The following is a 14,992-nucleotide window of genomic DNA, read 5'->3' on the forward strand; positions in this document are numbered from 1 at the left end:
TTTTTTGTCCTTTATTTATTTATCCTTCTTATTTCATTGTACTGTATATTGTTACTCTTATTTGCCTTGTATGTCTACTGTACAAACTGAACTGGAATGACTGACTGTTCGCTTTATAATTTCAATAAAGTTTGAAAAAAAAATTCTCACGGAAGCAGCAGAAAATAAAGGAAGTGTGTGTTTGTGTTTGTGTGGAGGGAAAGGGACAGACTGTTATGTAACGCAGGCCTTGCGTTTTATTGTGAAGGCCTTTGCCGGAAATGCTTAGTTTTTCCTCACTTCTTCTGTGGTTTCTTCCTGTTTGTGTTTCGTGCGATATCGTCCCTATCGTTCCATATTGCTGTGGAAGTTTTCTGTGTTCTCTGTACAAAGGTGACGAGACACACGGGAACTGTTGCTGGAAAAATGTGACCGTTTTTGTTGAAAGGATGAGCGATTGTCGCGCGGATACCGTCGGTGGGGATAAGTGGCGGAGACGTACAAGGAGTGCGCGAGCGTGCTGCAGACAAACCACCGAAGCGGGAGTTGACGAGTCCAGCGTGCTTCGGTGTCTGAACGTGGGAAACACGGAAGAGGACCATGACATGGAGGAGGACACCAGCCTCTTCAAGCAGGACGGCCTGGAGCAGAAGGTCATGGCGCCCCGCTATAGTCTGCTGCGGGAGGTGGGAAGGGGAACGTACGGCGTGGTTTACGAAGCTCTGGCCCGGAGATCGGGTGCTAAAGTTGCTGTAAAGAAACTGCGGTGCGACGCGCCGGAAAACGTGGAGCTCGCCCTGCAGGAGTTCTGGGCGCTAGCAAGTCTAGAAAAAAGGCATCAAAATGTTGTTCATCTAGAGGAGTGCGTGCTGCAGAGGAACGGTATGGCACAGAAAATGAGTCATGGAAACAAACTGTCCAAGCAGTACCTGCGCCTGGTGGAGACTTCATTAAAAGGTGGGGGTCGCTCTCGCTTAGCCCTACAGCTTTACCTGTTTGAGCTGAGATTAGATAAATTGGATAAAAGCTGTGTTCACAATTAGTGCCGAAGTAAAATAGCATCCTAGGTATTAGATAGTTGTGCTGTGTAGCAATATGTTTTGCTTTTAGGTTAATGTAACCAAAATAAGAGGATTATTCAGTATACTTTTGACTTTACGTTCTAAGGACGGGGTACTGCGTCAGATTTAGATATGGATTTGCTGCTTATGCCACGGTTTTGTCTTATTTTGCTTCAATTACTAATCATTGGGGTTCATTAGTTATCAGTTTCAGTTCTGGCTTGGTCACAATTTGGATCACTGGTGACCTAATTTTTACCCAGAGGAGGCTGTTTAATCTGGCTGGTTTTACTTTTTGTGATTCGTGCCTTGTGCTGGCCTGTAGCCAGCTTTTAATGGCCCATAATAAGGTTCTTATGCTTGTGAAGGTTAGTTTGGAGGGTTAGCTTTGTCATTATAGCACAGTTGTTTTTGTCGCCATGACACAGACTCGCTGGGGGATGGGTAGATTTTGACACACTAAAATGGAGTCTGTTGCGTTGCTTGTGTTAGAGGTAATTTTCACATTCCACTCACAATCCGTGCACTTAAGACAAGTTTACACTTACACCGGTTTTGCTTTGTTGGTTTAGCCTGTCTCGGTGCCATCACCTCCCTGGCAATGCTTTCTTTAAACGCACAGTGACAATGTTATCTTTGGACAGTTTATCTCAGGCACACCAGTCATTGATTGGTAGGTTTTCTCAGTAGAAGTGGCTTTTGATATGTGTATTAAAATCCACCACATCTGTGTTCTTCTCTCATAAGGGGGGGGGTAGATATGTCTCACCATTTACTTATGTAGCAAGTACAAAAACCCCATCAAAGATGATTGCCTCAAGAAGATCAAAGAGGACGTGTGCAGTTTGCCTTGGATTAAAAACTCTGTGTTATGGGGCGATCGTGGCTCAAGAGTTGGGAGTTCGCCTTGTAATCGGAAGGTTGCCGGTTTGAGCCCCGGCTTGGACAGTCTCGGTCGTTGTGTCCTTGGGCAATACACTTCACCCGTTGCCTACAGGTGGTGGTCAGAGGGACCGGTGGCGCCAGTGTCCGGCAGCCTCGCCTCTGTCAGTGCGCCCCAGAGTGGCTGTGGCTACAATGTAGCTTGCCATCACCAGTGTGTGTGTGAATGGGTGGATGACTGGATGTGTAAAGTGCTTTGGGGTCCTTAGGGACTAGTAAATACAAAATACAGGCCATTTACCATTTCTTTCCAAAGTATTCATAAAATTTAACTTTTGTTTTTCCACAAGAAAACATAAGCTATAGACTGGTTGTTCAACACCTTTTTGACACTAATTCTTAGTGACATAAAATATTTCCACAGTGTACTGGTAACACATTTTCTTGGTAAGTGAAAGGTTTAATTTCAGACAGAGACGCAAATCCCCTTTGGGGTTGCGTCAGGAAGGACAGCAGGCATAAACTCTGGCAAATCAAACTACGTGACAAGGGAAGCATCTAAAAGTAGGTTTTCCTAAAGACATGTATAACATAGACTCGATGTAGGACCGATAATACACAACCACTTAAAGACAGAGAGTACAAATAATGTAGCAACTTGTCAATACAGCATAGAGCAGGGCGATATGACCAAAAATATTTATCACAATATATCAGGGCTCGCAAAATTTCAAAATCCCTGGTAGCCCTTCGGGCAGGGACTCTTCACTTTTTTTGTAGCCCAAAATAAATTTAAGTAGCCAAATAAAAAAAGAGAGCAATTTTTTGAATGATGTTTTGTTTAATTAATCAAAAAATTGTTGAAACACAAAGTACAACATTGTATAAAGATTACAATCAGCAACTCAAATACTTGGTTCTAATTGAACAGAAATTTCAATGAACTTGTAAGAACTGTGTAGAACATGAATCAGTCTGTGTCAGATCCTGAATTTGAAATTTCCACTGAAGTCACGGGTAAGAGGCAAGTGGAACAAAGATCTAGGCCATTTGCTTTTTGAAGTTTGCAAAGACTGCTAAATTGTGCCAGTGGTAGTTCACTCTTTGCAACATAGTACGCTGTTCCAAACAGATTTTTCAGGTTTATTTTTAGTATGTTATTTGCAATTGCCGTTTGTTCTGGGAAAGATATTGCAGACTGAGCAATAATGCATTTCTCATGGGTTCTAAAGGGGGCCTTTCTTAAAATGACTGGTCCATATAACAAAGGCGCTTGTCGATCGAGGGAAAACCAACAACACACCCGGCATTCGCTGTCAAAATAAAAGATGCGCACCAGATAAGAAGTTGCAGGGCGCGTTTGCGTCCATATAAAAGGCTGTTTGTGTCCGCTAGAGTGGGATTTTCACGGCACATTCTGCACCACCTCTCTGTGCGTTCATCATTTGTTTGAAGCCAGCTCACCTCCTGCAACCACTTTTCCGAGAATACGCGCTTCTTTTGTGGTTCGGACTCCTTCTGACATTTCTTTGGAGGTGGAGGAACACCAAAGTAATTGCTTAAAGGAGCTTCTTCGACATCTTTAAGAGTTCTAAACAAATGTTTGTCCTCCTCCAGAAAATCTTGTACGCAAACATGCGTTGCAACTTCTTATCTTGTGCGCGTTTTTTATTTTGACATCAAATGCGCGCCTATTTAGCTTGTCATATTGCAGCCACAGAAATTCTTTTGTCCATGAAACCATAAAGCTGCACTTTCTTTTTGCCTTATAGTCTGATTTGTCATAACTTTTCCGTTTTGTGGTAAGCTTTTCTTTGGCTGTCACTTCTTCACCCTGACCTGTCTTATTTGGCTCAGCAGAACCAGTATTGGGGAGTAACGGAATACATGTACCGCCGTTACGTATTTAAAATACAAAATATGAGTAACTGTATTCCGTTACAGTTACCGTTTAAAAAGGTGGTATTTAGAATACAGTTACTTTGTTGAAATAAATGGATTACATGGCGGTACTTCCCTGTTTCATATTGTGGCGGGTCAGGACTGTTTGGGTTTTGTTCGACAGCTACGTTCTGTTGTTCCAGGTGGCAGCGTTACGGTTGCCATGGTTACAGGGTGACTCTCTCTCTGCATGTTTCCTGGGTGAGAGAGCGCCTGTTGTTGTTGTGCTAAGCTAATAGGCAGAATGCTACAGGTATAGCTCTAAAGAATGTAGCATCATAGGCAGTGTAGTCCGTGCTGCAGGGAGAATGGACTGCCATACACGTTATGTGTCTGTGAGCGAGGGAGGGAGAAAAAGGAAAAGTACGAGCTGTCATCGAGCAAAAACGGGAGCTGGAAGCATGTAAATATAATAAAAACCACTGCAGCCAAGAAGAGTGCCTGACGAGCCCAGTTGTAAGTAAGCTATTAAGACTCGACTGTACGCTGTGTTCGTGTTTTCCTCTGAAACAATAAGTTCTGTTGGAGCAGCCTTTCAACACCTCTCTCTGTCTCTGCTAGCAAAGTTGACCCAGACAACAAAGTAAAGCTAGTTTTCGGCTACGAGCCCGACACAGAACCCACCGTATTAGCCAGAGGTCCCTTTACTACGGTTCGGAGCCGCGGACCTTCAGTAACAGTAATAAATCACAGCAATACTACATTCATGTAGTTGTAAACAGCATGATAATATATTAAGTAATCCAAAGTATTCAGAATACGTTACTCTCATTGAGTAACGTAACGGAATACGTTACAGAATACATTTTGGGGCATGTAATCTGTAATCTGTAATGGAATACATTTTAAAAGTAACCTTCCCAACACTGAGCAGAACTAAAATATATATCCTGCTGCTTTTACACACGCACTCACATAACGCTCAGCGATTCTCTGCGCGATCAACCTCTCACATGTTTAAGCTGCGGGAGATTTCACTTGTCATGTTTGCATAGTAAGCTAACGATTGATAAGACGATGTCAGAGGAATTGGTGCGCAAATTATCATCACTCACCAATCAGTGCTGTCGCTCTGTATACACAGTTCGCGCGATTGCAAAGTGAAAGCAAAAAACAAGCGCAAAAAACAAGCGCAAATTCAAACACGATTTCAATATGTCACATATTGACAGTGGCTCACCGATGCCAATGACATAATTACCCAGCTACATTTCCGAAAGAATGCAAAAGCATTGACATATATTTTTCCTTCCTACGATAGGCCGACGGGCAGGGCAGAGACAGATTGTGGTAGCCCGACTGGAAAAATCGCTAGCCCTGGGACGTTGGGCTAGCAATTTTGCGAGCCCTGCTTTTGGAATTTTTGGAAATTTGCGATAACGATATAACTGACACTAGACAAAATACTTTACAACTCCACAACTTTATTAGTGCAAAAAAAAAACCCCATTAATGTATTTTCACTTAAACAAGCAGCTGTTTTTTATGTGCATTAAAGTTCTATAAATAAATAAAATTTAACAGTGTATAAAAATGTAACAGTGCAAATGCAAATTCCTTGCTGACAGTTTAAAGGCACTTACAGTGGAAATTGGCCGACATATCCTCAGCATAACCATGTATAATATCCACAAAACTTAAAAACAGGTTATACACACACAATACAGTAATATTATGTTGACGCACAGTACGTATCACTCCGCGAGGCTCCTGCCTGCGATAGCCGTAATGCTCCGACAATCCATCAAGCAGTGCGGCTTAGTAGCTTAGCAAAGTCGTACTAAAACATTTGACAGATTTTCGAGCCCCGTGTACCTCATAAAATCGTTTCAAGGTGAGTAAGCACAACCAGAATTCATACATAAGGCACACATAAGGGGCACTGTCAATTTTCAGAAAAATCAATGGATTGATTTTAAACGTGCCGTGTGGTAATAACGACAGCCCGCTAGCATGCTCTACCAAAAATTGTGCTTTGTTGTGTATCTGACGGTCGAAAGCTAAACCAGTTCCACACCACCGAAGTTGCAGCATTTTTACAAACCAGTTCTGGTTCATCTGTTTCATTCAACAATCCGCTTTCGCCCTTCTTATTCTCCGTAGCCGCCATGCTTTTTCCACCATGTGTGCATGAAAAAAAAGGCACTGCGCATGCACATTTTACCCATAATCTATCGCGATATTCCTCTTTCTTATCGTTGCCTAACATTATACCGGTATTAATGTGAACGGTATGATATGGGCCAGCCCTAGTACAGCATACCCTGTTTATCATACATCTGGACACTTATGAGGACCATAACTTACAAAGGGATCATTCAATTCAATTCAATTTTATTTATATAGCGCCAAATCACAACAACAGTCGCCTCAAGGCGCTTTATAATGTATAGCAGATCGTACAATAACTGATACAGAGAAATTATAGCCAGTCAGGACGGAGACAAAAACAATCAGCCCTGGCATGTTTGGTCCAGGCGGCCCACCATGATCGATCTAAACAGCGCAGATGGTCCAGTTAAATGTGCACATTTGTACAATTCTTCAAAGCAAAGGCAAAGCCGAGTAGTACCTGCAAAAATTACATAAATAAGAAATAATGTAATTGTAAAATAATATGTCCATACACATTTTATGTACTATATATTTCAATTTCTGTGATTATTAATACTGAAACCGGTTTTCTTTCTAATCAGGTTAGTATCGTTGTTGTTGTATTAGGACATTTGAGTTGCATTGCGTTGCGGCATGTGACAATAAAAAGTTACATTTTATCTATTGTCAGTGAGTCATGGTTCATTTGAATCCTTGAATCTCTCGCTTCCTAATTATGTGCCTCCTTACTTTGTGTCTTTCTAACTCTTGCTGGGACTACTGTCTAACCTCTCCACAGCAACTGCTAGCAATAGCAGCCTCCTGTATTTCTGAGGCCTTGTTACTAGTTGTTGCGGGTGCTACTGTTGACGGTGCAGCAGCCCCAACATGTCAGTAAATTTGACACATTTTGCTGCATCTATTTCTGTAATTCAGTGTCAGTAATGAAAATGAATGCACATGCTGCTGTCAGTGCTGTAGCCTGTATAATTATATCGACAAAGGAAAATATAAATATATTTTTTACCCTTCAGCCGACCAGAAAAATACCCAGTATGCTAGATTACCAGTGCAGCCCTGTGTATAGATCTTTTGTAGATTGTGTACAGTGTGTAAAATATCACTGCTAGATATCAGTAGATTACATTTTCAGCCAACTGCAGTCAAAAATGTAATCAAACTGTTTGTCAGAGGGAAACTGAGTTTTAGCACAATGTCGGGAGTAAATAAGGATTTTTATGCACATGTGTGTTAGAGCCCTGATTTCAATTTAGGAGATGAGTTTTGAGGTGAAGTGGAGGAAAGCTGTGGAGGGGGCAAAATGAGAGGGAGATAAAGAAAATCATGTTAAATGGTCATATATAATTTGAATGGGGCTGCAATGATTCATCGAGTGACATCGAGTATTTCTTATCCGATTACTTGAGTAATTGATGGAATACTCATTAAATTACTCGATGACTATAACGGTTTCCCATCTGTAGAACTGGAAGTCTTTTTGCACATCGAGATGCCTGCTGGCCATTAAAATGAATGCAGGTCTAAGGCACTTCGTGATACCACATAGACATCACTTTGATAAACTGTGTCATTCTACATTTTTTTCTCTCTCTTTTTTTATCATTTCTGTTTTTACTGTCTATCTGATAAGTGTCTCGCTGTTACAGGTGAGAGAGTGCTTGGCCCCCCAGAGGAGCCTTGTTACCTGTGGTTCGTCATGGAGTTCTGCGAAGGAGGAGACCTCAACCAGTTCATCTTATCTCGGCGACCCAACCCACGAACAAACAGCAGCTTCATGCTCCAACTAACAAGTGCTGTTGCTTTCCTGCACGAAAACAATATTGTTCATCGAGATCTCAAACCTGACAACATCCTAATTTCAGAGAAATCAGGGACTCCAGTTCTGAAGGTGGCAGACTTTGGCTTGAGTAAAGTTTGCGCTGGTTTAGGAAACACCAGCGAGGGAAAAGACTGTGAAGACAAGAACAAAAACATCAACCTCAACAAGTTTTGGTTGTCATCTGCTTGTGGCTCAGACTTCTATATGGCTCCTGAGGTGTGGGAGGGCCACTACACAGCCAAGGCTGACATATTTGCCCTGGGCATCATCATCTGGGCCATGCTGGAGAGAATTACTTTTATTGATTCTGAGTCTAAGCGGGAGCTATTGGGTACCTATGTGCGACAGGGAGGTGATATTATGCCTGTTGGTGAGGCACTTCTCGAGAATCCAAAGATGGTACTGAGCATCCCACAGAAACGCAGGTCATGTATGTCAGATGGAGTGAAAAAGCTGCTTCAGGACATGCTTGCTGTCAACCCTCAGGACCGACCGGATGCTTTTGAGCTGCAAGCCCGAATGGACCAAGTTATGTGTACTACATGACCCTCAGCCATACTGTTCTACAGGTACGTGTCTCATTTTAATCACCCTCCAGCATTCTGTTTTACTGACGGTTATTCTGCCTTCAGTTCGTCTGCTAGTACTGTTTGTATTGGTCTTCACGTTTAGCTAACAGCATTCCTTGTCCAGATTTGCTCCCTCTGCTGAGTCAAAGTGAATTGAAAAGAAAAAAAAAGATCTAAACTCATTGTACATTACTGCTATCTGAAATGTTCAGCCTGCTCTGTAATGTACTGGAGAAATATCATATGAAGTAACTTCAGATCATCCTTTAGACTGAGACAGTTTGGGGAATTTCTCTAAAGCATTGCCAATGCTATGTCAATACTACTTCATATGAAATCAAGATATTATTGTGGTTTAACATCAAATGTGCTTAGTATTGACTGCACAGGTTTTATTTGATGTTGAGGACCAAGAAAATAGAAAACTAGCAAAGGAACCAGCCGCCAGGGGAAAGTACAAGATAGGAAGGCCTTGGGCTACCTAATTAATTCTTAAACTTATTACTAAATATTATTTAGTCAATATTACTACTGAAATTATTTTTATTCGCTAAGTACCTTCTGACAGAAAAGTGGGAAATATCATCAGCCGATCTCCAGTAAGTCTCTTATTTTGTAAAGGAATAGAACCTTCCAGTCTTGAACTGCAGCTCGCCCCACTGGTAATTGCTCAGCACATAAACCAGTCTTCCACCTGCTGCAGCTTCTGTAAAGACAGGCATACACTGTGTGATTTATGGGGGTTTTTTTTGGCCCATTTTGAGACGATTTTTCACCTGTGTGTCGTGTAGTATACATGGGGTAATGAGAGGCGATTAAGACCTCATGACCATCTCCCGATCAGCGGTCGTATGGTCACAAGAAAATCAAACCTGTTTGAAATCCTGGTCACCCCTCGTGAGGGTATCTCACTGATGAAGCAGTGTCACAAGCTGATTTAACGCAACCTCTCACGCTGCGCATGCGCAAACACGGAAATAGAAGTGAAAAAGACAGAGCAGCATGGCAGTGCAGTGTGGGATCTGGACACAGATTGCCGTCTCCCCACCTCCGGGTTCCTCTTACATTTCCGGAAACAAGAACACCACGTGTTGTGTATGGACGCACACTGTGAGCAATCAGGTTACATCAGCACATCGGGCATATAGTGGGAGAACATGCATTATGAGCTACGATCTTCAAACTCCTGCGATTCAGTCGCACAGTTTGAGCAGGAGCTGAATAACGCGACTGAAAAAATCGCAGTGTATACCCAGCTTAAGAGTGACCCTCCAGCTCACTGTGGATCTCCAGAGCAGATCAAGTGCTGCAGTCCACAAAGGTGGAGACTGAGAGTTATCATTCCATAGAATGATATGATTTTGGTCAAGTAGCTGAATGATATAAAAGACCAGTGCATCAGCAACCTAGCCAGCTAGCCAACATAGAGTAAAAACCATAGACAGAAAAAATAAAGACAGACTGTTCAGTATGACTCCACATGAACAACTGATTGCATGAATCCACACAAACTCTTGACATCTGGTGGCCTTCAGGTTGGCATTTCCAGCTTGGTCTATGGTAAATATAGAGTAGCATCAAAGGTAGCTAGTAAGCACTTTTCAGTTGACTGAGGTGGATCATCCACTAGTAAACTTATGGTGTCAATAATAAGTTGCCATATGTATTCAGGAAAACGGTCCAAGTAAAGTGTGTTTGGGGAAGCCGTGCGTTGTATATCAGGCCAGTAAAGTATGGAGACAAATTTGCCTCACAAAGGTTGCAAGTACGTATGATATGATCCACAAGGGTAAACTAAGCTTTACAAATGTTCTGTGACTTATGTGTAACATTTAAGGACTCACGCATGTGCTTCAATCCACACAAAGATATGAAGCAATCTGACCACATGTAAAACTGTTTTACTAATGCATATATCCAAACCTGAATTAACACTGATCATGTACGCAAAATTTACAAAGTTCAACTCATGAATCTGATCATTTTCTTGATGTATGCATTTGTAAAAGAGTTTTACATGTTGTCAGATTGGTTCATATTTGTGTGTGGATTCCCTACTTTACTGGCCTAATATACAGTGCACTGTTTCCCTTCTCAAGGATTGTTCTGTCTCCAGCCTTGGTGGGGCTGTTCTCATATTGTTCCCTTGCCACTAAGAATACACCTTGGATGGTTCAGTGGAGAACAGCTGGTTTATTCTCCTGGCTTCTGTTCCTATATCTCTTTGCTTTGCAGATTTCAAAGACTCCGGTATGGACAGTTTGCTGTACTTCTTAGGCATCCCTTTCTTCATCACACTTTTCTACATTACAGATAGTTGGCTGCCTTCCCCACGTGTTGCCTTGTCCTTATCTAGTCTCCTCCTCCATGTAGAGTACTACTGCTTTTGGCTGTTCATCTTGTAGCCAAGCATCTCAAGGACCACTGCTGTATTTCTTTTAATATTGGCTCTGCCCTGCTGTCAAATTAAAGAGAAAATTGGATCGTCTTCTGAGAAACATCTTTGAATCGTCTATTGCTGCCTACCTGTGCTTTAATAACAATCTATATTATTCATATGAGAATTCTCATTTCTGTTCCAATCTGTATTCTGGTTCCTGTACGTTATTTGCCTCAAATTACATTTGAGGTGTGAGCTACTGGGACCTATTATACAGAATTAATTTATTTGTAATAGTGGGTGGGGCATTTGTTTGTGTAGTGCCTACATACTTTATTTAGTGACTGGACTCTGGATATTTGTTCTCACATGTATAAATGCCTGTGTGTGTTGTGGTGGTGCTAACCAAGACCACTGGTTGAGTAACCAAAGCCCCAGTTATCCTTTGACCTCTGAGCCACAGATGGCTGGTTATAAAGGGAGCATACATTCCCTTATTGGACATGGTCAGTGCACATGATGGGTGTGCGTCGTATGCCGTGACTGTACAACACACTATGCTTGTGTTTGCCATTGCATAATGTGACATTGGGGGGTGGGGGCACTACAAACCCAGCTGACCTCCGGTCTCTTGCTCTGCTTTCTTCCTCTAAGTGTTGTGAAGACTCCCACCACCCCTGCATGCATTGTTTCAGCCATCCCCCGCTCAGCTCCCTGCACGTTTTCCATGCTGAGCAAGACTGTCATGAGTTTAAATGGGCTGACTCGTTTACAGTTTAATAATTAATATTTATGCAAGTAAAGTCACGAGCACAGATTTTTTTCTGCAGTGTGAAATTTTGCATCATTGGATAAACATCAGAGAATGCGTATATGCTTGTTTTTCTTCATTGCAGTCACCACATGCTCCTTTCAAGGCTAACACACATACTGATTCACTAGAGTCAAACACGCAGATACACATGCACAAAAACACATGAATACACACCAAATCTCCAACATCCAGAAGACACAATACTGTCAGTTATTTTGTCTCCTACTAATGTGAAAACAACAAGAAGAAAGAAAGGAAGGGTAAAAGCTGCCAGTATTTTTGCTTTTTTATGTGCGTGACGGTGTGCTAGTTGTTCTTCAGCAAGGAAGGAGGGACAAGAAGACTTGTAGAGGTTTGCTGACCCAATAGGTCTGGAAGAATTGCAGCCTCAGTGTGTACAGAGATACGAGAGAGAGAGAGAGAGATGGTATTTGTTCTGCTGACATCTTAGTTAACTCTCTTTGGCTTAGCTACAGTTCACAATGACCTAAAAATCACCAAATATTCATGTAAAGGTAAGCTCTCCATCACACAATTGCTCCAAAAGGTAGTCCTGTGTGATGAGCGTTTTGAGTATACAATAAACCTGCTCTGAATAGTATAGTATGTTGCAGTGATGTGGCAAAGGGTGAACCACAAGAGTCTGTCAGATTCTCATGTTGCATAAAGCGACAACACTCATTATCAATGCGTATTCAGATTGCAGGATGAAGCTCCAAATCCCTGTTAAAGCTATCTAAGTCACTTATGTAACAGTACAAGTGGAAATGCATGACTGCATAACTGGGTGCAGTCTGCAGGGAAAGGCATAATGGTTAAGTCACATTTAACAAAGGGCTTGTTTGTGCTGCAGAATTCAGCAGAGTTTTTGGATCCTCTCCGCTCTACCATAAACACATCTGTGCAGTCTGCCATGCTGCCACATATTTTTAATGTGTGAATATGACCAGGGCATGGAAGGTTTTTGGGAGCTGATCACATAAACCCGGTTTCCACAGATTCCTTTATTTGACCACCATAATGTTACATTGTCATCTCTGCCAGCGATTTAGGGTTGGTCTGGCTGAGATGGATTCTTTTATGATATACCCTGGGATCTGCCAAGTGAAACATTTGTTTTGTCTTGACTCTAGAGTCAGTTTACTCACTGTTCTTGTAGATTACAGTATTCACTCATTTGATATACTGCTGACTTTGCCCTTGAAGATATTTCTGTGAAATTCAGTTTACATTCATTGTCCATCTGCTGGAAGCAAATGTGTTGCTTAACGTGTGTGCAGTCTGCAGTGGGCAATAAATTTGGGAGCTATTTACTGCAACAGGTACTGACTCAGCACATCTCTGCTGCTCTTTTCACATACTCACCAGTGCACATAGATCAGCCTTGTAGAATGTATGTCACTGAGGTCTGTCCAGCTGTCTCTATGCCATACATGTTTTTCTGAATCTGAACAACACCTGGCACCGATCTGAAATCCTCTAGGGGACAAGGAAAACACTTTTTAAACATGTTATTATTTTTAATGGCAGATGTGCCGCTACCAAACAGAAATGTGTCAGGAGAGAAGCAGTGTGCAATTTGATCTTAACTCCAAAAATAAGAGAGTACCCCCTGATGGCCACAGCTCACTTTGAGTTCTTCAGTAGCCAAACTTATAACGATCTACAGCGGTTTGCATTTTCTATAATTTATAACACATCAAATGTATTCAGCCTTTTTGGCTCGACAACCCTTAGTGTTTGTAATGTTTGGTACAAATTGGTGTCTGGATTGTGCATTCTGTATCACTGGCATTTTGCTGTCTGCCGTGTTACTATTTGTTTTTTTGTTTGTTTGTTTGTTTTTTTGTGGCCAAGTTATCAGCTAAGATTGACTCGCTTGGTTAGAATATTTGAACACACATTTGTGTGTTCAAATATTCTAACCAAGCGAGTCAATCTTAGCTGTCTAAGACGTGTGTTAGACAGATGTCACAAGGCCCTGAGGCCCTGCACATGACCTCTAGTGAGGTCAGCTGCCCATTGCCTCTGGTCGATCCCAACAACAGTTGCCTGGGATTTGGTGCTGTATAAATAAAATAGAATTGAATTGGTTCTTTGGGACTCTCGCCCTTCTGCTGGGTTGGACACACAGTTGTTGCCAAAATGTGTGGTCTCAGGTCTTCTCAGGTACTCTTTTGGGCTGTGGATGGCCCGATCTCCTGGATCTATCTCTGTCTGCCTTTGGCTCCTGGGGATTGTTATTGCAACTAGCCACCCTTGTAATCAAGTACATTTTGTAATTTCTCTCTCTCTCACACACAGTCAAGGAACTTGTGATGTTTGGCACAACGGTGCATTCAGATCATAATTCTGATGGCAAAATGTGCCAGACATTACAGGTCCTTTTTTTTTTTTTTTTTTTTTTTTTTTAAATTTCAAACTTTATAGCAAATGAATTTATCCTCTGCCAGGCTGTATTTGTAATATAGGACTTTAGAAAAACAAAACTAAAACTTTGTCACTTTGTCCCAAGCTTGTCCACCTCCATGTCCCACGTGTAATAAACCAAAGGTTTTGTGCATCTGTCTGCTTGTTCACTGGTTCTCCTGCTTCTTTGCAGATGTGTGTTGCTGTCCAAAGCTGCTGCGTCTGCCTTCATTCAACCTGAAGACTGTGAAGATAAAGAAGTAAAGAGCAGTTTCTCCTGTGATGTAGATGGTGAAATGGGATCATAATTCTTTTGCTTGTTAGATTGAATTCATTTGCCAGTGCTACTGATAAATGATTTGTTTCATCTTCAGGATGGGAATAGATGGAACGGATAAAAGAGATGCAACAACATTTTTCATTTCACACTTGACTTGAGATGGTGACACTTTGGTCGCCAGCCTGGAACTCTGATGATATTTAATGAAAACACTGTGATGTAAGATAAAAACTGCTGCTGGAAAATTTTCACTTGATGCGGTGGAGCGTGTGTGTGAATTTTTTCGTTTTGTTTTGGGGTGTTTTTTGTTTTTCTCTAAAAAGTGACAGCTTTTGATGATAGAAAAGCGTGTCAGCTGCTTTTTTTTCTCTGTTGGGTTTAAATTCTAGAATTAAGTAATAATAGCTGGCAAACTCTGTTAGCCACTGTAATAATTCCAGATGTTTTAAGCCTGAATTTGTGTTGTGGTCCCGTTTGCCATCTTTCCAAGCTGCTTGTAGGCTGTCTTGCAGGCCAAGGTGTCAGTCCAAGCTAGTCCTTTCAAAATTTACTAATCATTTAATCTACAATGTGCTTGTCCATCACAATCCACGACAATCAGATCTACTCAGCTGAAGGTAAAAGGGTGTATCTTCACATTTGGGAAGTGGGACCTATTCATTACACTCCACCCCCTCCTGGTCACTACTGCATGCTTTCTTACTGCAGATTGCACCACCACCTGTACAACATTTTGGCTTCTT

General features: G+C 41.7%; 1 protein-coding gene across 1 annotated transcript; it reads left to right on the forward strand.

Moving 5' to 3' along the window:
- Window positions 1–255: 255 nt before the first annotated feature.
- On the forward strand, window positions 256–14,576 carry LOC102777199 (serine/threonine-protein kinase PDIK1L-like). Its single transcript, XM_006800226.3, has 3 exons — window positions 256–936; window positions 7,625–8,366; window positions 14,163–14,576. Exons 1-2 carry the CDS (start codon window positions 261–263, stop codon window positions 8,341–8,343), a joined length of 1,395 nt encoding a protein of 464 aa, XP_006800289.2. The 5' UTR covers window positions 256–260; the 3' UTR covers window positions 8,344–8,366; window positions 14,163–14,576.
- The last annotated feature ends 416 nt before the right edge of the window (window positions 14,577–14,992 follow it).

The sequence above is a fragment of the Neolamprologus brichardi genome, chromosome 5 (genome assembly GCF_056152115.1).
Source record: "Neolamprologus brichardi isolate AB-2024 chromosome 5, ASM5615211v1, whole genome shotgun sequence".
NCBI lineage: Eukaryota > Metazoa > Chordata > Actinopteri > Cichliformes > Cichlidae > Neolamprologus > Neolamprologus brichardi.